The sequence below is a fragment of the Gopherus evgoodei genome, chromosome 6 (genome assembly GCF_007399415.2).
Source record: "Gopherus evgoodei ecotype Sinaloan lineage chromosome 6, rGopEvg1_v1.p, whole genome shotgun sequence".
NCBI lineage: Eukaryota > Metazoa > Chordata > Testudines > Testudinidae > Gopherus > Gopherus evgoodei.
Window position 1 is genome coordinate 45,498,068 of NC_044327.1, and position 21,774 is coordinate 45,519,841.

The window sequence follows — 21,774 nt, forward strand, 5'->3', positions numbered from 1 at the left end:
ACGTTACAGGGCTGGTCGACATAAGTAGCCTTGTGTCAACCTAGCTGTGGAAATGTCTTCACTTAAATTTGGATCCCAGCAACGGAAGTGTCTCTCTACGCCGATTTAGTAACACCACCTGCCTGTGTGGCATAGCCTTATGGTTGATGTAATAAGGTTGACCCAGTGTCAGTGTAGACACTGTGTTGCTTATGTCGTCTGTTACTGGCTTTCAGGAGCCATCCCACAATGCCCCACACTGACAAAACAAATGATACAAGTGCTCTTGGTGAGGACATGCACAACCAACACAAGAAGTCAAGTGATTTAATAATGGTTGTGGCTGTATGACAACGTAAGTTAGATCGACATAATTCTGTAGCGTAGGCCTGGTCTTAGGCCTGACAATTTGGCATAAGAATAACATGCTCATTTGAAGACAGTATGCAGAGAGAAATGAGGTGACTGGATCTGATTACTGGGCAGGTTACCTCACAGAGGACCCTATTTCTCCCAGGAAGTCAAAACAGTAAGGATCTGATTCTGCTCCTTTGACTTCTATGGCAAAACTCCCATTGACTTTATGGAATACCTGGTGCATTAGCCTAGGAACATTTCATCCCAAGAGGAAAAGAGGGTGACAGTTGTGTTCAAGAAACAAACATTTGACTCTGATAATCTGGCTGACTGTTTCTAGTGCTGTATTCATATGTAACAGAAGGTAGCTCTTCTGAATAGTAGGGGACTGCAGTCTTATACTGTGTAGAATATTTACAACTTTCTCTTATTAGTGTCTTGTTTACTTTTGCGGTCAACATGCTCCTGTTCTAATATAAATACCCCAATAAAGAAAATGTTAAAAAGAAAAACTTTATTTTTTTGGCTAATGCCTTACCTGTATCTGCCTACCCAGCCAATTAAATACATCAAATCCTGCTTTAGTCCTCAGAGTAACAAGTCCAAGAATAAACTGCAATCCAATTCCCCAAAATACTGGTCTCCAGGCAACCTAGCCATACAGAAAAATGAAAATACAGAAATCACTTGATATGAAAAGAAATATGTTAGTTTAACATACATATAATTAATGATGATTTAGCTACATTGTAGTGTATTGGGGCTGCCAAATGGAGCACAGAGAGGTTTCATCTCTTTGATCCAAGTTAGAACTGCTTAGATAAAGATGGAGCATTGCATGCTGAGCCCTGAAGAGCACAAACCATGAACAAGAAGAACAATAAGAAAAGAACAAGAGGCATATCCCTTCCTGTATATAGTACAGAGGTGAAATAACTGTTATGTGAATGCAACAGACAGTGAAAATGTTAACACATGATTCTTCTTTCATCATAGCAGTGAATATATCACTACATGCTAATATAACATCACAATGTTGCTCATATAAATGGATAAAGCATTGGGCTGAGAAATAGGTGACTACTATTGTCTCACTATGTGATCTTGGTAAGTCATCGCACTTGACTATGCCAGTTTCCCCATTTGTAAAACAGGGAGAATGATGCTTCCTCAACTTTGTAAAGTGCTTGAACATCTATGAATAAAAAGGGCTTAGAAGAACCTGTGGGTTTTAGGCTGCTGATGCTTCTGCATAGGAAGTTTAGGCTGGGTTTTTGTTAGAGGAGCCCCTGAAGCTAGATACCGCAGGAAGTACCACTGAGCAGGGCCTGAGTGGCTGCCCGTGCAACCCACTGATAAACTAGGAAGCCAACACAGGGAGCTGTCTGAGCAACAATGCTTGCTTGCTCATGCCCTAGGCCTTGCCTTGCTGTGGACCCTAAACTCTGACTTTTGACCCTGGTTCATCCCTGACTGCTACTTGCCTGCTGCCTCTGACTAGATGCCTAATTCTGACTTCCTGGTATCCTGACCCAGCTTGATGCTGACTTTGCTACTTCCTTCCTGCCTGCAAGTGTTCCTGAGCCTAACTTTGTGGTATCCTGACCTGGTTTGCCTCTGACCCTACTACTTGTCTTCTGACTGGAACTAGCTAACTGACTGGTGTACACAGGCTGCCCATGGCCTGGCTCTGCCAGGGCTACATGAGTGTTAAATACTATGATTACAATAATATACAAGCATTCATTATTGGGTTATTCCAGGGGTGGCCAACCTGAGCATGAGAAGGAGCCAGTATTTACCAATGTACATTGCCAAAGAGCCACTGTAATACATCAGCAGCCCCCCATCATATCCCACCCCTGCTCCCAGTGCCTCCCACCCACTGGCAGCCCTGCTAATTGGTGCCTCCCCTTCCCTCCCGATCAGCTGTTTTGTGGCATGCAGGAGGCTCTGGGGTGGGGCAAGCCAGCACTCCCGGCACATTGGAAAGTTGGCACTTGTAGCTCCAGCCCTGGAGTCTGTGCCTATACAAGGAGACGTATATTAACTTCTGAAGAGCCACATGTGGCTCCGGAGCCACAGGTTGGCCACCCCTGGGTTATTCCATCTGGAAATGTGAATGGATGACTATAACTCTATACTTCAGGCTTTCTGCTCTGCTATCACAGTTTGTATATTGTAAATCTGATCAATTTACAAGGACTGAAGTAAAGTATAGCCTTGCTGATTTGCTCCCACTTTAATAAAATAGGCCAATTAGATGTAATGAAGACCCATGGGAGAACACCAGATCTGGCATTTATTAATTCTCATTTCAGTTGCTGGTAGTAATGCTTTGCAAAGGTTTATGGGGTAAAAGCCAAATAGTCATTTCTCAGGAATGGAAGGGGCTGTCAGGAGGACAGAGTGACAAAATGAGCATCCTCTGGAGTTCTATGTGTTGCTCTTTCCCTTGGCTATGAAAAGCTTCAGCATAGATATAGAAGTGTTCCAGGAGGCTTTGCGCAATCTAATGAACCAGACAGTGGATTAATGTATGACTCAGATGAAAAATACTAGTGCTATGCATAAAAAGAGCAAGTAAAAACTAAACAAGGATTTCTGGCAATAAAAGCACAACCTTTCCAAAAATCTCCCAGTGAGGAGTACTGAAGCGACTATCACAGTTCCTTGGAAAACAAAGATAAATAAACCAACAGGCATATTTAGAAAATATAGTGAAGGGGTAAATAGAGTGAATTAGAGCATAAACCTTGCACCTCTGAGGACCTTTGAATTAATACTTTGCACTCTTCATGCTTCTCCCCTCTTTCCATGGAGTTATACCCTACCTAATGCTAATAGGCCTGGTCATTGCTACTAGGAAAAACAACATCTCTGAAGTACAGATTCATTTTGTACTCAGTCATTAAATAGGCAAAACTCCCATTGTGGCAAATCCTGACATTAATAGGAGTTTCATCTGATTAAGGACACAACATAAGATGAATAAGGACTGTAGGACATGGCTCATTGTTATTTAAAGTTTTAGGAGATACTGAAGTGTGCTTCATTCCATTTTTCCATTGATGCTCCCCTTCTCCCTTTTACTGGATACTACCAAAACAGATTCATGCGGATACCCTTCTAGCAAATGTGTCTTCATTGTCAATAGGATTATTTGAACATATATAGAAAGGGACTTAGACCACTGAAGCCTGAGTGCCAGCCAAACAACAAAGATAATTTTCACCAATTGACCCTGAGCTATTAAATGTAACATGTACTGTGGTTTTTACACAAAGTCAGAGTGAAATGGTTTGTTTTCTTATTATAGAGAAATGGTGAAAATATACTGTATAGACTTGTCTTTTAATTTTACAGAGCATAGAAAATGTTATAGTCAGAGTCTAAATCTAGAGAATCCTGGATTTTCTATTGCTCTTATTGGGCACAATTTTGCAACTCCCACGCATATTTTCTTATTCAAATTGAGTGGTGTTGCATGTAAGCAGTTCCACTGTCTTCACAAAATACACATTGACTTCAGTGGAACTCTTAACATGAAGTACCACTAAGTGTTAGTACGGGTTTCAGAGACAGGCCCACTGTGACTGCTGGTTATCAGAACAATGATTAAGATTTTTGTAAGTGTACAAGTATTTGACCAAATGCATCCATGCTTATGACCGTATAGGTATCTCTCAATACTACATTAAAACTAAAGTTGCGAAAGTCCAGCACTCAAGTTAGGAAATGCCAGAATTCAGGTTGCCTGTGCAGTACAGTAAATATAGTAACTACAGTTAGATTTTTAGAAAATTTATATCATTATGCGTAAATTGCAGTTGGCTGGGTGAAACTGTTCAGTCCTAGTGAGTACATTCTTGAGACCTAGTCAAAATGAAGGAAAAGATTAAGAGTTAGCCAAATACTTACTTTGGTTGGGTATTTGGAAAAGATCAACATCAAGAGAACATACATCATAAGCCCACCAAAGGAGATGAGCTGATTGGTTCCCTGTTTGGCAGTGTCAAAGATGAGCCAGCAAATGATAGCTGCAATGAGAACTATCCACACCACCCTATCAAAAGGAAAACAAATATATCATCATACACACTATCTTGATAAAAAGAAGAGCTATCAATTACTCCAATTTCTATTTTATTTCAGTTTTTTTCAGATCAATACTGTTACATCGAAGACCACCCATCCCAGCCTCTGAGCACCAGTGGCAAATTCTTAAAAATACATCTCTGCATAAATAGGCAATTACCCAGAGATAACATTACCCTAGCAGCAATAGGAATATAACAAGAATCTGTCAATCACATAGGGTGACCGGAGAGTAAGTGTGAAAAATCAGGATGTGGAGGGTGGGTAATAGTTGCCTGTATAAGACAAAGCCACTAATATCAGGATGGTCCTGATAATATCGGGATGTCTGGTCACCCTACAACCAAACCACCACCAGAATCCTTCTCTAATCACTGCCAAAATAGAGGAAAAATAGTTTTGCTTTTTTGCACAACTCTTGTTTCCATTTTAAATACTTTGTTGAACTTTCAGATATTTTTGGACTAGCTCTGGCTTATCTCAGACACAGCTATTCATATTATTTATTACGATCTTAGGTACCTATTTGACCCCGATTTTGGCCCCTTCGCAGTCTTTAGTGTAGGTATCCTAAAAGCCGTGTGAGAGATGGAAATGCCAATATCACCAATTTATAGATGGGAATTGAAGCACACAGAGCCTAAGGCCCAGATCCTCAAAGATAATTAGGTTCCTAACGTCCACTGAAATTATTAAAAATTAGGAGCCTGAATAACTTTGAGGATCTGGGTCTAAGTGGCTTGTCCAAATTATACAGGAAGTCTGTGAGAGAGCAGGAAACTGGACTTGGGTCTTTTAGGATCTAGGCTAGTACCCTAAACATTAAACCATTCTTTCTCTCTCTATAATTGTTTCCCAGGAAAAAATAATATGTGTGCCCAATAACAACATGCCAAAAGCTACACATAAATGAATAAATGTGTGGCACAAACCAATCAAAATTAAGAAAAGTCTGTATTGCAGGTTTTACAATAGGGCAATGATGTGATGGGAATATTTGAACAAGCTACTCTAAAATTTTTCCCATTATCCTTTGTCAAGTCTCAGGTATCAGAAGTACATGTGCCTGCAGAGTGGGGAGGGATTGAGGAATCTGTTCGTTAGCCCATTTTAACAACAATATTTTCTCTTACCTATAACCAAAGAAGGAAGCAACAAACAAGTTGCACTTGGCTGGATATTTGTATAGCTTGTCTCAATTACTGCAAATCAACACAGTATACTGATAATTTATTTTATATGGTCCTTACTACTGTATTATCTGAACACCTCACAAACATTTGTAAAACCTGTCTGTGGTAGGGCAGTACTGTTATCCCCATTGTATCAGGGCTGCCAGTGGGTGGGAGGCACTGGGAGCAGGGGTGGGAGCTGATGGGGAGCTGCTGATGTATTACGGTGGCTCTTTGGCAATGTACATTGGTAAATAGGGCAGTACTGTTATACCCATTGTACCAATGGGGAACTGAAGCATGCAGACTAATGATTTGTCCATAGACAAGCTGAAAGTCCCACATCAGCACGGAATTGAACCTAGGTTTGTCAGGTCCAAGCTAGTATCCTAACCACTAGACTAGCCTTCTTCTGTGTTATAAATCAGCACGCTTATTATGCTAGTACCTAAAATGGTCCCTGCCCTGAAGCACTTACAGTCTAAACAGGTGAGACACAGGGCGGGGGAAGGGGTAGAATGCACAAGCAGAGTGAACAATGTGATGGCAGAAAATGGCATGTTTGTGCCACATTTTTTATTAATTTTGGGGGTGGGGTTTACTTAGGAGGGGATCAGAAACAGAAGGAGGGTTAGAAGGACAGGGAAGGGTAGAAGATGGTAAGAGGGGCAGCTGTGGAGTAAACCTGAGGTAAAGAAACAGGCTGGGAAGTGGGTTGGAGCAACAGCCAGTTAGCATAGGGCAGAGAAAGTCCAGTTAAAACTAGAGAACATTCTCTGAATGTCCAGAGGTCCTGGCTTTGGCTGCTTCTGTCCCGGCTGGCTAGCGTGTCTGATTGGCTCCTCTCTGCAGTTTTCTACTACATGCACCATCTGAATCCTACTGCCCCCAGAGTGTGTGTGGGGGTCTCCCCTGCACAGTTCTGGGTCCAGAATAGTGCTGGGCAGAGGGGGTGTTCCCAGCTTGTTTTCATTTTGCCCCTTCCATCCCAGTGAACACGCCACCACTGTGACTACTTCTGTTCTGACTGTCTGGAGACAACATAATGTTCAACTTTTATAATTGGATTGAGTGGTGTGATGGATACACTGGTGTCAGTCAGGATTAACTCCAGTGAAGCACTGGATTTACATCAGTATAGATGAGAGAAGAATCAGGCCCTTTATGAGCACATATGTCTGGGGGCATCCTCCCCAGAGAAAATTCCTGCTATTAAGTGCAAACAGATCCCTCCCAAAGACCAAAATAAAAAAAAAAATTAAAAAAAATTAAAAATTGCTTTTCAGAAATGTTCTTGAGCCCTAGAATAACTGAGAAAGGAGTGTGAACTGCACCAGAGGCAGGAATTTTGGCCAATTTCCTTTTCCTTTTGTGTCAGGATTTTAACAGGATGGGAACCTTTAAGATTCCCCTCCAGTACATCACTCTAATGTGGTATTCCTTTTGCTGACAGGTAGGGGCCAGGAGGAGTTGATCCTAAGTGCTCCAAATAACCAACTACTTTGTTAATAACATGTTATTTTGCACAGTAGACATGTTTGTCTCCTGAGGAATAAAATTATGCTCAGATACCACAGTGATGGGGCCATACAATATCTAGACAGATTAGATATAGATATAATACATTGCAGGCTTCAACAATTTATTCATCTTAGATATGTATAAAGCCCTGAGAATTATGCTTTTTAATGGGGAACCTGACACAACTTGAGTGCTAAGAAATGGTTTGAATAGCAGTGATCTAATATTGGAGAAAGATTCATTCAGGGTGCTTATTAACTTGCATTTACATTCACTTCCCAGTGAAAACAGTAAAATGGTTTTTTAAAAATGGTCCCAGCGAAGTCATAAAATTTATAAACAGCTAAAAGGCTAAATTAACTTAATGATATTATGTCCCTCTGCATAAGTAAGAAGCCAGTTTCATTTACCATTTTAGCCAAAACCACTGCTGTTTCAGAAACCTTTCACAAGGGGAAAAGAACTCAGCTATTTTGTCTTCATATCTGGCTATTAAAAAATCCCAGCAGATGAAGAAGATGGCTAGAACAGTGAGTACAAAAAGTGCCAGGGCTCTCTGAAAATTCAGGACACATGCTGCGATGACTATCATCAGGTAAGCTGTCAAGGAAACAAGCATATGTATGTCAGTTACACCTGTCCTGTAAAAAAAGCAAACAAGCAAAACACACAACAGATGGCTATTTACTTACTTGAGCTTTAATTAGGAAATAGGAAAGCAAAGCCTTGATTCAGGAAAGCACTTGAACATGTACTTAAGTTCCACTTGATTTCAATGAGACTTGAGGATGAGCTTGAAGTTAAGCATGTGCTGAAGTGCTGTCCTGAAGGATAGCTTCCTGATTCCTGGCTTAAATGTCAACAGTATTATTACATACAACATATTCGGTCATTATCAAACCGCATCACTGGGAAGTGAGGAGAGAAAAGGATTCTGGTGTGTGGCCAAAGCAAAGTCCATTTTTAAGGTAGCAGCAAGATAATAATAATAAACCAAACTCATAAATAGCACTATTCATCCTTAAATCTCAAAGCAGTTTACCAAGGAGGTAAGCACCACTAGTAGTGTTACATATGGTAGTAGAGTAATGTCCACAGTTTCATTAAAAACAAAACCAGTAAATGTTCATTCAGATTACAGGCCTGGTGCCAGAAGTATGCGGTGATGTGATGCAAACAGTTGTCAAAAGTAGACACAGAATTTGGATAATGCCCTGTAATTGGGTTAAGGGAGTTTTGAAGGCTGGAAGCCAGTAAGAGGGCAGGAAGTATTTCTAGGAGAGAGAGAGAGAGAGAACTAGGCCCTGCTGAAGTAAGCGGCAACAGTAGATACCAAAGCTACTACATTGATGTGCGCACTATAAACATTTCAGGGATAAATAGTTATGAGGAAGAGGAGAGCAATGCAGTTAAATAAGAATGGTTGGAACCTATAGCTAGCAGATGGGATAGGAGGAGAGATGAGATGGGACCTGGCTCATGGACATGGGGCAGGGATGAGTAAGGGATAAGTAAAGAAACCAGCAGAGAAGAATCTAATAACAACTGATTTAAAGTGTACATTAAACAATAATCCCCAGATTAAACAAGAAATAATTTTGCTCCTGTATTCAAGTAATCCAAATAAAAATGGGCTTCTAGGGGCATCCATGAAGTGTTTCTGGCTGAATAAAGCCTACCATATATTAGAAGAAGGCAGTTTCTTTGATCACTGGGGCAAAGTGAAACATCCTATGAAGCAGCATGTGTTCTGTGCACAAACAGAGTGATTTAAAAATAATGGAGCCTATTCCATAAATAAGGAGAAGCATTCAGAGATTTACTTCTGTAAACTGGCCTATGCAACAAGGGCCTGACTCATAGCCTACTGAAATCAATGGGAGCCTTTCCAATGACTTAAATTGGCTTTGGATTAGGCCACAAATTTGCTGCCTGCAGTAACTAGCTACAAATGGATTTGGCACATGACAGTTTCCTGGATAAAACGTGGGGCAACAGAATACTTAATACACATAAATAATTACCTGCTTTTGCATGCCTATAACAATGAAGCAGTAGTTTCTTTTCCTTTTGTAAAGCAAGTTGTATATATTAAACACTGACATGTTCTTGGGAAGCCTCTCTCTTGAGTTATTCTGAGAGTTATTGTAAGAGTTTAGGTCGGAGACCTCAAAAGGAAGCTCATAAAAGGACAGAATGGAACAACCCAATTTACTGCACAATCAGGAGAGGGACAAATAGGACCATTTGAATGAGTTCTGTATGTATGCTGGAATGCTGAGGCTTTATCGCATGACCTTTCCATAAAGAAACACTTTGGCCTGGGCACTGAATGGCTCAGGTAGGAGAATGTTAATAGGACAAGGAGCCTTTCGCTTCTAGAACACTGATTTGAATCCAGTCTAAATCGATACTAACTAAAAATCATTAGTATCTCATTGCTGTTTAGTGGTGTATAGTATAGGAATTTGTAGTCTCAAGCAAACTCCTAGGAGATATAATTTAAGATAACTGACCCCACTGTTTCAGCAGAGAAACTGATCACTGAATGGACATGGTGACTGAACTACCCTTTTCATCCCTAAATGTAGTCTGTCCAGGTGGGGGGTGAAGCATATTGGTGGCACAGCATATGGAAGCTTCCACTATTATTGCTCTTGCTGTATTTGTCTGCTGAATAAATGGAGAATTTCAGTCTGAACCATTATCCAGGACTAGAATTCACTTTAATCTCCTATATCTTCTCAAAAACAGTCAGAAAGATTTGATAGACTTTTATCTGTAAAAATGTCTCATAGTTTTCCAGTATGTTATCTCAATTAAATTCTACTTTACACTATTTCATTCAAACATTGATAGCAAAACATGCATAGCCAGAAATCAAAGTAAAACTGAAAGAGGGTATAGTTATTTCCTATGGTTTTAAAAAATAAAGTACCTGCTATTAAAATTCCATATATCACATATCGAATTCTGGTTTTGTATTTCTTGCAAAAGTCACAGACTTCCTCATATTTCCTTTCCAGATACCTAGAAGTACACACAAGCAACCAAAGCAAACAGAACAAAGAAATAAATCCCACCAAAGCAGAAAGAAGAGTAATTCATATAGAAACATTGCAGCAGATCTATCAAAGCTTCTGGACTGCCAGAGTTAATTTTGCATTTCCAAAGTGCAAAATAAAACTCCTTTGACAGTCTTGGCTATCTTTTGGAACTATTTTAGTATTAGTTGTTTGACTTTGGACTAGTAGGATGAAAATGGATTTGTGAGACTCTTAAAAGGCCAAAATTTTGAAAGATTAAGATGTGGGTCTGTCCACACAAAATGCACATGTAAATGCACAACTGCACTGTGTACACAATTACTGTAACTGTGTGGAAATTAGATAATGGAATTAAAATAAACTAGTTAGGCTCTTAACTAGTCATTAGTGTACTCGTTACCAGATTTGTGTGCACATCTGCAATAATCCTGAGCTTTATTGCAAAGATGTAGTTTTTTGTGCATGCCAAACTCCATGCACAAAATCATTGTAGTAATTCTGGATCTCTTGAAAATATAGCCCATCATTACAGGCACTCAACATTTATCAAACCTTTGATTATATGGAAGCTAAAATTATCTAGTGTGTCCAAATACTGTGAGTGTATCTTAGCATCTGCCCTTCCCAGGTGTTAAGTGACCCATTTTCGTTCTTTTTTCATATCTATAGTGAATGCAATGGGATTTTACCATGGTACTAAGATGTAAGGGAAGAACAGTGTAAGGGAATGAATTCACCCAGATTTTCATTAATATAATATATGGTGGTACAAAGTATGTGTCTAGACCAGTGATGCAGCTCTCTATGTGTTATGTGGGCCACCACAGAATATGTATACTACTTATATGGCCCTGAGGATGTCATGGGGCCGCAGATGCTTGCTGATTGGTCTGCAAGCACCCCGTGGGCTATGGGTTGACAATCACTGAGCTAGACAATCACCTAAGCTTTGTGTAAGCTTGGAAAGAATTCACAGCTACAGAAATGACTCTTTAAGTCAGTTCCTGACAACCTTTAGACTAGAAAAGCAAAGATATGTTTAAGGATAATAATTATCCAGACTGTATTCACATGGTAAACAGATGCAGCTGGAATCAAATATGCAGTGAAATTTAGCATGAGCTTTCTCCTTATGCTGTGGTAAATAATGATTAATTTTAAAGAAACAGGAAATGACACATGCCACTGTAATGTGACTCATTTTTATCTAGTTCAGATTAGCACTCAAACAACAGATTAGGAAGCAGTTTGCTCACCAGGTCAAACAGTAACAGGTCTTTGATAAATGTTATTTGCTTCTGACCTGTCAGTTTTTGTTACTGGAATTTCTATTGCCATACAAATTATAGCTATTATTTCATAGGACATTAAGTTACCCACTAAGCCTCTGCAAAGAGATTAGGTACAAGGAAAAGGAAAGAAAGCTGAAGAGAAAGACACATATATAAGACAGAACAGCCTTATCGATTTTAATTGTTGGTGAACGAATTAAAGATTATTGGCGATTACCTGCAACGGTGTATATTTACAGTGATATTGTAATCGACAGATTTATTTTACAACTTAGTAATAGAAAGTTAAGATAGGGTATGTTCATGAAAGGATACAGTCAACCTGTGGAACTCTTTGCCAGATGATGTTCTGAAGGCCAAGACTATAAGTGGGTTCAAAAAAGAACTAGATAAATTCATGGAGGATAGGTCCATCAATGGCTAGTAGCCAGGTTTGGCAGTGATGGTGTCCTTCGCTTCTGTTTGCCAAAAGCTGAGAATGGGTGACAGGGAATGGATGACTTGATGATTGCCTGTTCTGTGCATTCCCTCTGGCGCACCCAGCATTAGCCACTGTCAGAAGACAGGATACTGGGCTAGATGGACCATTGGTCTGACTTATGAGAAGAGGCTGAGGGAACTGGGATTGTTTGATCTGCAGAAGAGAAGAATGAGGGGGGATTTGATAGCTGCTTTCAACTACCTGAAAGGGGGTTCCAAAAAGGATGGATCTAGACTCTTCTCAGTGGTAGCAGAAGACAGAACAAGGAGTAATGGTCTCAAGTTGGATATTAGGAAAAACTTTTTCACTAGGAGGGTGGTGAAGCACTGGAATGGGTTACCTAGGGAGGTGGTGGAATCTCCTTCCTTAGAGGTTTTTAAGGTCAGGCTTGACAAAGCCCTGGCTGGGATGATTTAGTTGGAAATTGGTCCTGCTTTGAGCAGGGAGTTGGACTAGATGACCTCTTGAGGTCCCTTCCAACCCTGATATTCTATGAGCTCCAGAGGGCATCGAGTCCAGTCCCCTGCACTCGTGGAAGGACTAATTATCTAGCCTGTTCCTGACGGATATTTGTCTAACCTGCTCTTAAAAATCTCCAACGATGGAGATTCCACAACCTCCCTAAGCAATTTATTCCAGTACTTAACCAACCTGACAGTTAGGAAGTTTTTCCTAATGTCCAACCTAAACCGCCATTGCTGCAGTTTAAGCCCGTTGCTTTTTGTCCTATCCTCAGAGGTTAAGAAAAGCAATTTTTCTTCCTCCTCCTTGTATGTGTTGTTAATGGATTGATTTGTTTCAAGGCTTATGAAAAGGAATGCTAGGCTATTGGGAGTGATTTTTTTTTTTTAAATAAATCAGTGAGGCATTGGCCTTCAAAATAAAGGACACATAATGAATGGACTTTTCAAGAACACAGGAAATAATAATCAGGCTAAATGTTAGGTCCATCTTGAAGTTTTAATTCACAAATAAAAATTTTATAGGCATACCACTACCCCCATCGTATGCCTGATATTTCACTCCCACTCTGTGTTTAGTGACATCAAAAGCTAGCTTCAGAGTAATTCAAGTGAAGCAAAGTGCTCTGTGTATTACTGTGTAAATAGAGATTTCTTTACTGCAAGTAATTATATTTAGCTACTAATGGAAGAACAAAATGACCTGGGGGACAATAATAAAGCACTGTGGATAAACCTTAATTATTTTGGAACTTTCAATGGTATTATAAATAAATCAGAATTAATAACTTCCTAACATGTGCCCTTCATCTTCTTTGCCCTTACTCATCTTCCCACTCCTACCTATCATAGATTCATTACTATTCTTCGTTCGGTTTTCACCAAGAAGGTTGGTGGTGATTGGACGTCTAACGTAGTGAATGCCAGTGAAAAAGAGGTAGGATCAGAAGAGGCTAAAATAGGGAAAGAACAAGTTAAAAATTACTTGGACAAATTAGATGTCTTCAAGTCACCAGGGCCTGATGAAATGCATCTTAGAATATTCAAGGAGCTGACTGAGGAGATATATGAGCCATTAGCGATTATCTTTGGGAAGTATTGAAGACAGGAGAGATTCCAGAAGACTGGAAAAGGGAAAATATAATGCCTATATATAAAAAGGGGAAAAGGACAACCCAGGGAATTAGACAAGTCAGCTTAACTTCTGTACCCAGAAAGATAATGGAGCAATTAATTAAGCAATCAATTTGCAACCATCTAGAAGATAATAAGATGATAAGTAGCAGTCAACATGGATTTGTCAAAAACAAATCATGTCAAACCAACCTGATAGCTTTCTCTGACTGGATAACAAGCCTTGCGGATAGCGGGGGAAGTGGTAGTAAAGCTTTACTTTAGTAAAGCTTTTAATACTGTCTCGCATGATCTTATCATATACAAACTAAGGAAATGCAATCGAGCTACTATAAGGTGGGTGCAAAACTGGTTGAAAAACCGTTCCTAGAGAATAATCAGTGGTTCAAGTCATGCTGGAAGGCATAATGAATGGGGCCCCGCAGGGATCAGTTCTGGGTCTGGGTCTGTTCAATATCTTCATCAATGATTTAGATAATGGCATAGAGAGTACACTTATAAAGTTTGCAGGTGATACCAGGCTGGGAGGGGTTGCAAGTGCTTTGGAGGATAGGATTAAAATTCAAAATGATCTGGATGAGAAATGGTCTCAAGTAAATACCGTAGGATGAAATTCAATAAGGACAAATGCAAAGTACTCCATTTAGGAAGGAACAATCAGTTGCACACATACACTTCTGCCTAGGAAGAAGTACTGCAGAAAGGGATCTGGGGGGGTGGGGTCATAGTGGACCACAAGCTAAATATGAGTCTAGAGTGTAATGCTGTTGCAAAAAAATTGAACATCATTCTGGGATGTATTAGCAGGAGTGTTGTAAGCAAGACATGAGAAGGAATTCTTCCGCCCTACTCCACTCTGATTAGGCGTCAACTGGAGTATTGTGTCCAGTTCTGGGCACCGCATTTCAGGAAGGATATGGACAAATTGGAGAGAGTTCAGAGATGAGCAACAAAAATTATTAAAAGTCTAGAAAACATGATCTGTGAGGGAAGATTGAAAAAACTGGACAAGGAGGAGGAAGAAAAATTATTCTTCTTAACCTCTGAGGATAGGACAAGAAGCAATTGGGCTTGAATTGCAGCAAGGGAGGTTTAGGTTGGACATTAGGAAATACTTCCTATTGTCAGGGTGGTTAAGCACTGGAATAAATTGCCTAGGGAGGTTGTGGAGTCTCCATCATTAGAGATTTTTAAAAGCAGTTTAGACTAGCACCTGTCAGGGATGGTCACGAGTGCAAGGGAGTGGATTAGATGATCTCTCGAAGTCCCTTCCAGTTCTATGATTCTAACATTCTAAACTTTAGAGGCATGATTCTGAGAATGGGAGTCTGCTCAAAAATGTGCACACAATGCATGTTTGCAGATGCTTAGTTTGTACACACAACTATGGTAATTGCAAATGGTTATTTAGACACTCAAGTGCTTAATTTGCACTCACAATTACAGTGATTTCCACCCTTTTTTTAAACATGGTCCTAAAAGTTTAAAATGGGAAATTGTTTCATAAATGCTAATAAAACCACAAGTTTCCAAAGAGCAGGGAGGAGTGACTAGAGAAGAATAGTTCATTTGATTATGTAAAAGTAGTTAATTACTTTACAAGTTGTGTGGCATAAAAACTAATGCTAACTGTTTAAGATAAATATTTTAATGTTATGACTGCTTGTGAAACTGACCAAATTATGGGTCTGGTTTTCCAAGTTAAGTGTGTAATGCATATTTTATGCATTACTTAATTTATGGATCCAAATTCCCAAATTGTGCATATAAATTGGATAATTGTACATGCATATGGCCAGGTCAAGTAACCCAGTTTGAATGAAATAAATTCAAAATACCTGGCTACCCAGCAGCTGAGTTTCCAGAGCTTGCTGAACTATAAAACAGGAAGACTGAGATTCAAAACTGAAAGTTGTGAAGACAATACCTAACAAAGAAGTGATAGAAATTGAAGGAAAGAGTAAAGCAGAGCACAATGTGCTTATATGAAAACTTCTCCCAACCGAATATGGCAGAAACATGTTAATTCAAAAATCAGTATTTTATCTCAAGCTCAGGAACCTATTTTATGGAGATGGGATGCACACACAACAGTGACTATCAGCTCAATTCATTGTGTAATCACTGACACCTGTGCAAAGTAGTGTAAAACACTACAAATCAGGATGGTAGTGGTTTACCTCTACTTTGCACTGGTGTGAATTACTATACAGTATGCATGGCAATGATGAATCTTGAACTTTCAGTAGGAATCCACTAACAGGCTCAACTATTATACAAGCTACTATGCAAAAGTGATGCTGTTAGATCAAATGGGCAAATCAGGTTTATGTAAAAATATTAGCTTCTCTAATTTGCAAAGATTCCTGATCATAATCACATGCTCAGTTCCATGATCATATACTTTTTAAAAAATTTTAGATATGTAGTTTTTTCATTACACAAATTACTAGGAGATACAAAGGACTGTCTGGCTTAGTAATATGGCAGCAGAATTTTTGCCTGTCATGAAGGAGGCTGAGACATTGGCAAATTTTTGTTTGGAGTGAGGGTGAAATGGGTGGAAAAGTTGCTCATTAAAAAAAAAATTTACCCTTTTAAGAATGTTTTCTCAGCTACTGAGTCTTGTTTGTTTTTATGCTGATCACTCTCGATATTGATGTGTGTATCCTCCTGGAAAACAGATACGTAAAAATATAGTGAATATGACATATTTCTTGAGTAGTCTTCAAAAGAGAAGATTCTCTTAAAGACAGCTGGGTGAGGTGGTTTTACAGGGCAAAATTTAGTTTCATTCTGTAGTTGAATCACAATCGGCATGTATTCTCAACAGGAACTCTCAAGAGTAACATCTCATTCCACTAGCTCTATTCATGACACACATTCTTTCTCATTTGTATACACAGCTCTGATTCTGCTGTGTGGTACCAACACTGTTATTAACATCAGGCAAACCCAGTAGTTATATAGGATAGCTGTCAAGTGATGAGCTTTTTGAATTTTGAACCTTCTCAAAGCCCATAAAATTTAAAAGGGGGAGGTAAAGAAGGAGATTAGCTTGTCCCTTCTGTTACTAGATGAGGAAAAGAGCCAAGAACAGAATAGTTTTGTATAAATGATCAAAAGTGAATCTTATATTGTAAGTGGATCTTGTAGCACTGCTTATTAAGGTTACTTGACACTCCTCATTATAAGATCCTGTTTTCAGTTAATTATAACTTTGCCAAACTTTAACCACTTAGGCTGAAATTTGCCATGCCAAGTGTTTGCCCCAGGCTCAATGTTTTTTGGTGAGTTTCAGTCAATGTGGTCCAGCTGCTTCCAAGAAGGTGGCTAGGGAAGACTATGTTGTTTTGCCCATGTTTAAAACATTCTGGAAACGTTTTATTTGAAAATCTCTAGCACTCCCCATGCTTTAGAATAGGGACTTGAAGTTTGGCAGGGAGGTAGCCTTTTTGTCAGGGATATCCTTTTAGGCCGATTTTCATAGAAACAACTAATCTGGCCAAGTTATAAGCCTTTAAAATTTTGTAGTTTACATATGACAGCTTTTGATTTTAACAGCTAAAAACTCTACATATTTTATCCACCTTGACCATGCTCCTAGTGCTGACCAGACTGCATATGCAATCCACATTGAACAACTGAGCATGCTCTATCCCCTCACAACTTTTACAGGTAAACAAACTGGACATGCCCAATCCCCAAAGAGTGACTGAGCATGCTCCAGACCAGTGATATGGAGGCTCAGAAGGACTTTCCCTGTAACAGCAGTTCCCAACAGCTCAAGACTGGGGTGGGGCCAGGTACTGGAACTGAGAGCAAGGAGCCTGTCTCTTCTGTGCTCTCTGTGACCCTACCCCATGCTGGCACCTATACAGTGGGAAGGAGGAAACCACCTGATTTGAATGCAGAGGGGACAAAAGGCAGCGTTGGAGGAGGGAAAGAAGTAGATTGAGATAGTTACTTCAGGGAGGAAACTGACTAGAAGTTGGCAGGGACATGCTCCTTCATAAGCCATATTTCTCTGAGGTATAAAGTATGCATCAAACATAGCCAGAACACTTTACTGATGCAACCGTACTATGGACTATACATTAATCTCCAAAGAAGATTTTTTTCAGGTTGGCTGGTAGTCTGGAACAATTGTGTGTTGAGTAATTTTAGTCTTTGTACGGCATAAATATTTATGCTACTTACATTCACAAAACTAGTTTATAAATCAAGACCTATCAACACCTGTCAGTGCTTTCTCCCCTTCAATCGATTTTTTTCTGCTGCATATTATACACTCTGTTGAAAGTTCTGAAATGCCCTAAGTTAGTTTCTTGGGAGACCATTTGAAGCAAAACAGCTCAATGGGAAAACTAACAAAATAATTAAAGTGGCCTGTAGGGAAAAATTTTTTTTGCTCAGAAGCTGCCACTCATTTTCCTATGTGATAGTCCAAAACTACATGGATAGAGGTCTGTTTTTAATCTTCATGATTCAAATTTCTATGAGAGGGCCTTGAAAGCCTTTCAGCTCTGTGGAGCTAGACTATTGTATATTATCTGCCCTATTCTACTTAACTTTGATTACTCTCTTTTTGATATTCACTGGGAAATAAAATGAAAATCAATCGTGAATCAAACCACTCATACCGTAGGCAGTATTTGCCAACCAAGGGGTTCTTTCCACTGTACCTCTGTAGCAGGGTTCTATCCTGATGGATGTAAAGGGATGAGGCCATCAGAGTGCCATTTTCTCTATAGTTAAATTAGGGTTATACTGCATCTGTTCATTTTGGATAGGCTGAATCAAGATACTCAAACCTAAATTACAGCTGATCACATAGAGCGAAGTAAATGTGCCCATTTTTCATTCTGTCTTCCCAAGTGAAACCTCCTAACTCTCAGTTTTGCCATGATACAGTCATGCTTAAAATACTTGAGCCACATTACCCAAAACAGTGGGGGCTAAAATATTATTTTGAGTGTCTTGGGAAGGGAGCAATCTTGGGGGTCATAATTAAGGCTATAGTTTTGTTATGGAGGTTGCAGAAGTCATGGAATCCATGATTTCCAAAGACCTCCATGACTTCAGCCTCGGCAACTGGGAGCTGCAGGGTCCCACCAGCTCCTGCAGTGGCAGGGAGCAGTAAGGTTCCGCCTCTGCCTGAGGCAGCAGGATCCCAAGCTCTCAGTTGCCATGGGCAGAGAGGTATTCCACAGCTCCCAGCTGCCACAGGCAGGGAGGGGTACCACACAGCTCCCTGCCAGCCAGGGCAGCAGAGGGACCCCCGCAGCTCCCTGGCTGCCACCGCAGGGCAGAGGAACCCCTGTAGCTCCCCAGCTGCTACTGCGGGGCAGGGGGACCCTTGCAGCTCCCCGCCGCCACAGTGGGGCAGTGAGACCCCCCAGTTTTGACCTCATTTCCTCAGTTTTTTCCAACAAAAATTACAAAACTGACAAATGTTTGTTTTCAGCAGTTTTTGGCTGAAAATTTGTTGTTTTTGTTGAAATTTTCTGTAGAAAACCACTAATTTTCTTATCTTTTCTTATATACTCCTCATCTTCCTAGAATCTTAGTGCCTCATAATCATTAATGGATTTTATCCTCATAGCACTCTTGTGAGGTAGGGCAGCACTATCCCCATTTCCTTAGAGAGGGAACTAAGGAAAAGGGTAGATTAAGTGACTTGCCCCAAATCATGCAGGAACTCTGTGGGTGAGCCAGGAGTCAAACCCAGCTCTCCCAAGCCCAGTGCCCATCTTTCTGCCTTCTAGCATGGGCTGGGTCTTAAGGGCACAATCTTACCTTACCAGTACTCTTTCTAACCTGAAGAATTTCACTGATGGCTCTTTAGATTAATTTGTAGTTCCACTTTAAAAAAAATATTTTTATTTATCTCTAATACATAACACTCTTATAAAGGAATGGCTGTTTGTAAAGTGGGTTTCTTTTGTTCCCCTCTCCTATTTAAAGTAGACTATAACAAAGGTACTGAATAGTTAAGGTTTTGAAAATAATTATAATTTGCCTCAGAAGCAGTTGCAATTGTCTCATGTGACACTGGCTCTCTTGGCTGACACACCAGGGACTGAATGCGTTGGGTGACCTCCAGAATTAAAAGCATGAACTACTGCAGCTTGAGCTATAGCTCTGTAGCTGTGGTCTGTAACAATTCATATCTTCAGGGGATTGGCACAGAGGCGGAATGGTAACACCCTCCCCAACCCCCACTGGATTATATGTTAGCAATTTCTTTAAATATCTCTGAATCTATGTCTATTGAGTTAAAATATTTAAAAAATATGAACTTGGAATAGAATTTGATTTTTTTGGCTTTCAGACTCATTGTGTCTGAAAACATTTGTTAGGGGTCCCACACTGCTGTGCCCTTTTAAGTCTACAATATTTTAACTGAGGACCTCCGCCATAACCCTCCCAGCACTGCTAGAAATTACTGTAGCGTATGAGCTGCTGGAGTGTGGTACAGACCGTTGAAGTTTTGCTAGTGAGCATTTACCGCATATTTCTCCAAGCAATTGGATTTACTTCCAAAAAATAGTATTTTGGGGCCCACCACAAACACAGTGGGCCAGATTCTGATCTCATTTTGACCCATGTATTTTAGGAGTAACTAGAAGGATTCCAGATATACAGTGCTGCAACAAAGATCAGAACCTGGCATAACATGTCACCAGTGGAAGAGCAGAACCGTTGTAGGCAATCAGAGTAGCTAGTGATGAATTAACTCTTTTTCTTTCCCTGGATGAAGTCTAAAAAATGTTGGCCTTGCACACTCATACCTTATTCCTTGCATTTAAGGGCAGCAAATGAAAAACTTGTTACCACTGCTTGTAGGCCTCTTGCCACCAAACTCAGTCACTGGGCAAGACTTCAATATAGGCAAATATATTAACTAAAGCATCTAATGGAGCTGCTTGAAATATGAAGATTTTTTTGTGAAAATATTGATGAAATCTTTGCTGTGCACTAACTTCACCATGCAGACAAGCCCTAAGATCAAGTTCCGGAATTGTCTGACCTTTCGAAGGTAAAGGAAGGAATGAAAACTTTTGAATTTCAACATTTTTTGACTAACTCTAGTGACTCACCACATAGAACCATAGGACCATAGAAGATTATGGTTGAACGAGACCTCAGGAGGTCAATTCCCTGCTCAAAGCAGGACCAACACCAACTAACTCATCCCAGCCAGGCCTTTGTCAAGCCAGGCCTTAAAAACCTGTAAGGATGGAGATTCCACCACCTCCTTAGGTAATGCATTCCAGTGCTTCACTACCCTCCTAGTGACATAGTGTTTCCTAATATCCAATTTAGACCTCCCCCACTGCAACTTGAGATCATTGCTCCTTTGTCTATCATCTGCCACCACTGAGAACAGCCTAGCTCCATCCTCTTTGGAACCCCCCTTCAGGTGGTTGAAGGGTGCTATCAAATCCCCCCTCACTCTTCTCTTCTGCAGACTAAAAAAGCCCAGTTCCCTCAGCATCTCCATGTAAATCGTATGCCCCAGCACTTTGATCATTTTCGTTGTCCTCTGCTGGACTCTCTCCAATTTGTCGACATCCTTTCTGTAGTGGGGGTCCCAAAACTGGACACAGTACTCCAGATGTGGTGGGCCAAGTCATACAGCCAAAGAAAATGAAATAGAAACATTTGATGTAAAACCATCTGTATAGCATTTCTGTCACCCTTTGACCATTGAATGTTGCCTCTTATTTACTCTTGCCCTGGGATTTGGGCCATCTAGTGGATGGGTAATTACAGCGCAAAACCAAGTATGTGCTCAAATCAGAGAGAAAGGGTTTCATTTTATATCCAGTCTGAAAAATAGCCTCACTACAAGTGTTGGTGAGCGAGACTAACATTTTCACTGTGGTTTTCCAAAAAACAGCAAAACCTACGAGGAAGAAAATACTTCTTTCAGTGTCAGTGGATTCTGGAAAGTGGAATTCTATTTGCTTATGGTCAAAAATGTTTACAGTATAGAATCTGCCCATGAGGTTTTAGATTAATAAGTTAAATAAAACCCATAACAACTCTTTTGATAAAGACAGAGAAAAAAAGATCAGGGGCCTCATAGTAGCAAAGAATTTACCATAAAGGACCACATTCTACTCTCAGTTACATAGATTTGAATGTGGAAGAGCTCCATTGCTCTTTAGACTATTTATAATACTTTCTGTGGAAAACTGTCACCACTACCTCTGCAGGTATATC

General features: G+C 40.0%; 1 protein-coding gene across 5 annotated transcripts in view; it reads right to left on the reverse strand.

The window, feature by feature from the left end:
• Window positions 1–21,774, reverse strand: part of SLC28A3 (solute carrier family 28 member 3) — a 70,774-nt gene that overhangs the window by 30,471 nt on the left and 18,529 nt on the right. For 3 of the 5 annotated variants that reach the window (XM_030567706.1, XM_030567708.1, XM_030567705.1), the window contains 5 exons: window positions 16,136–16,215; window positions 10,066–10,157; window positions 7,538–7,727; window positions 4,258–4,402; window positions 875–988 (listed from right to left, as the gene is read on the reverse strand). In XM_030567706.1, coding sequence (XP_030423566.1) covers window positions 875–988; window positions 4,258–4,402; window positions 7,538–7,727; window positions 10,066–10,157; window positions 16,136–16,215 — 621 coding nt within the window. Of the gene's footprint in view, window positions 1–874; window positions 989–4,257; window positions 4,403–7,537; window positions 7,728–10,065; window positions 10,158–16,135; window positions 16,216–21,774 lie in introns of those variants that run through there. The other 2 variants (XM_030567709.1, XM_030567710.1) reach the window with 2 other exon arrangements.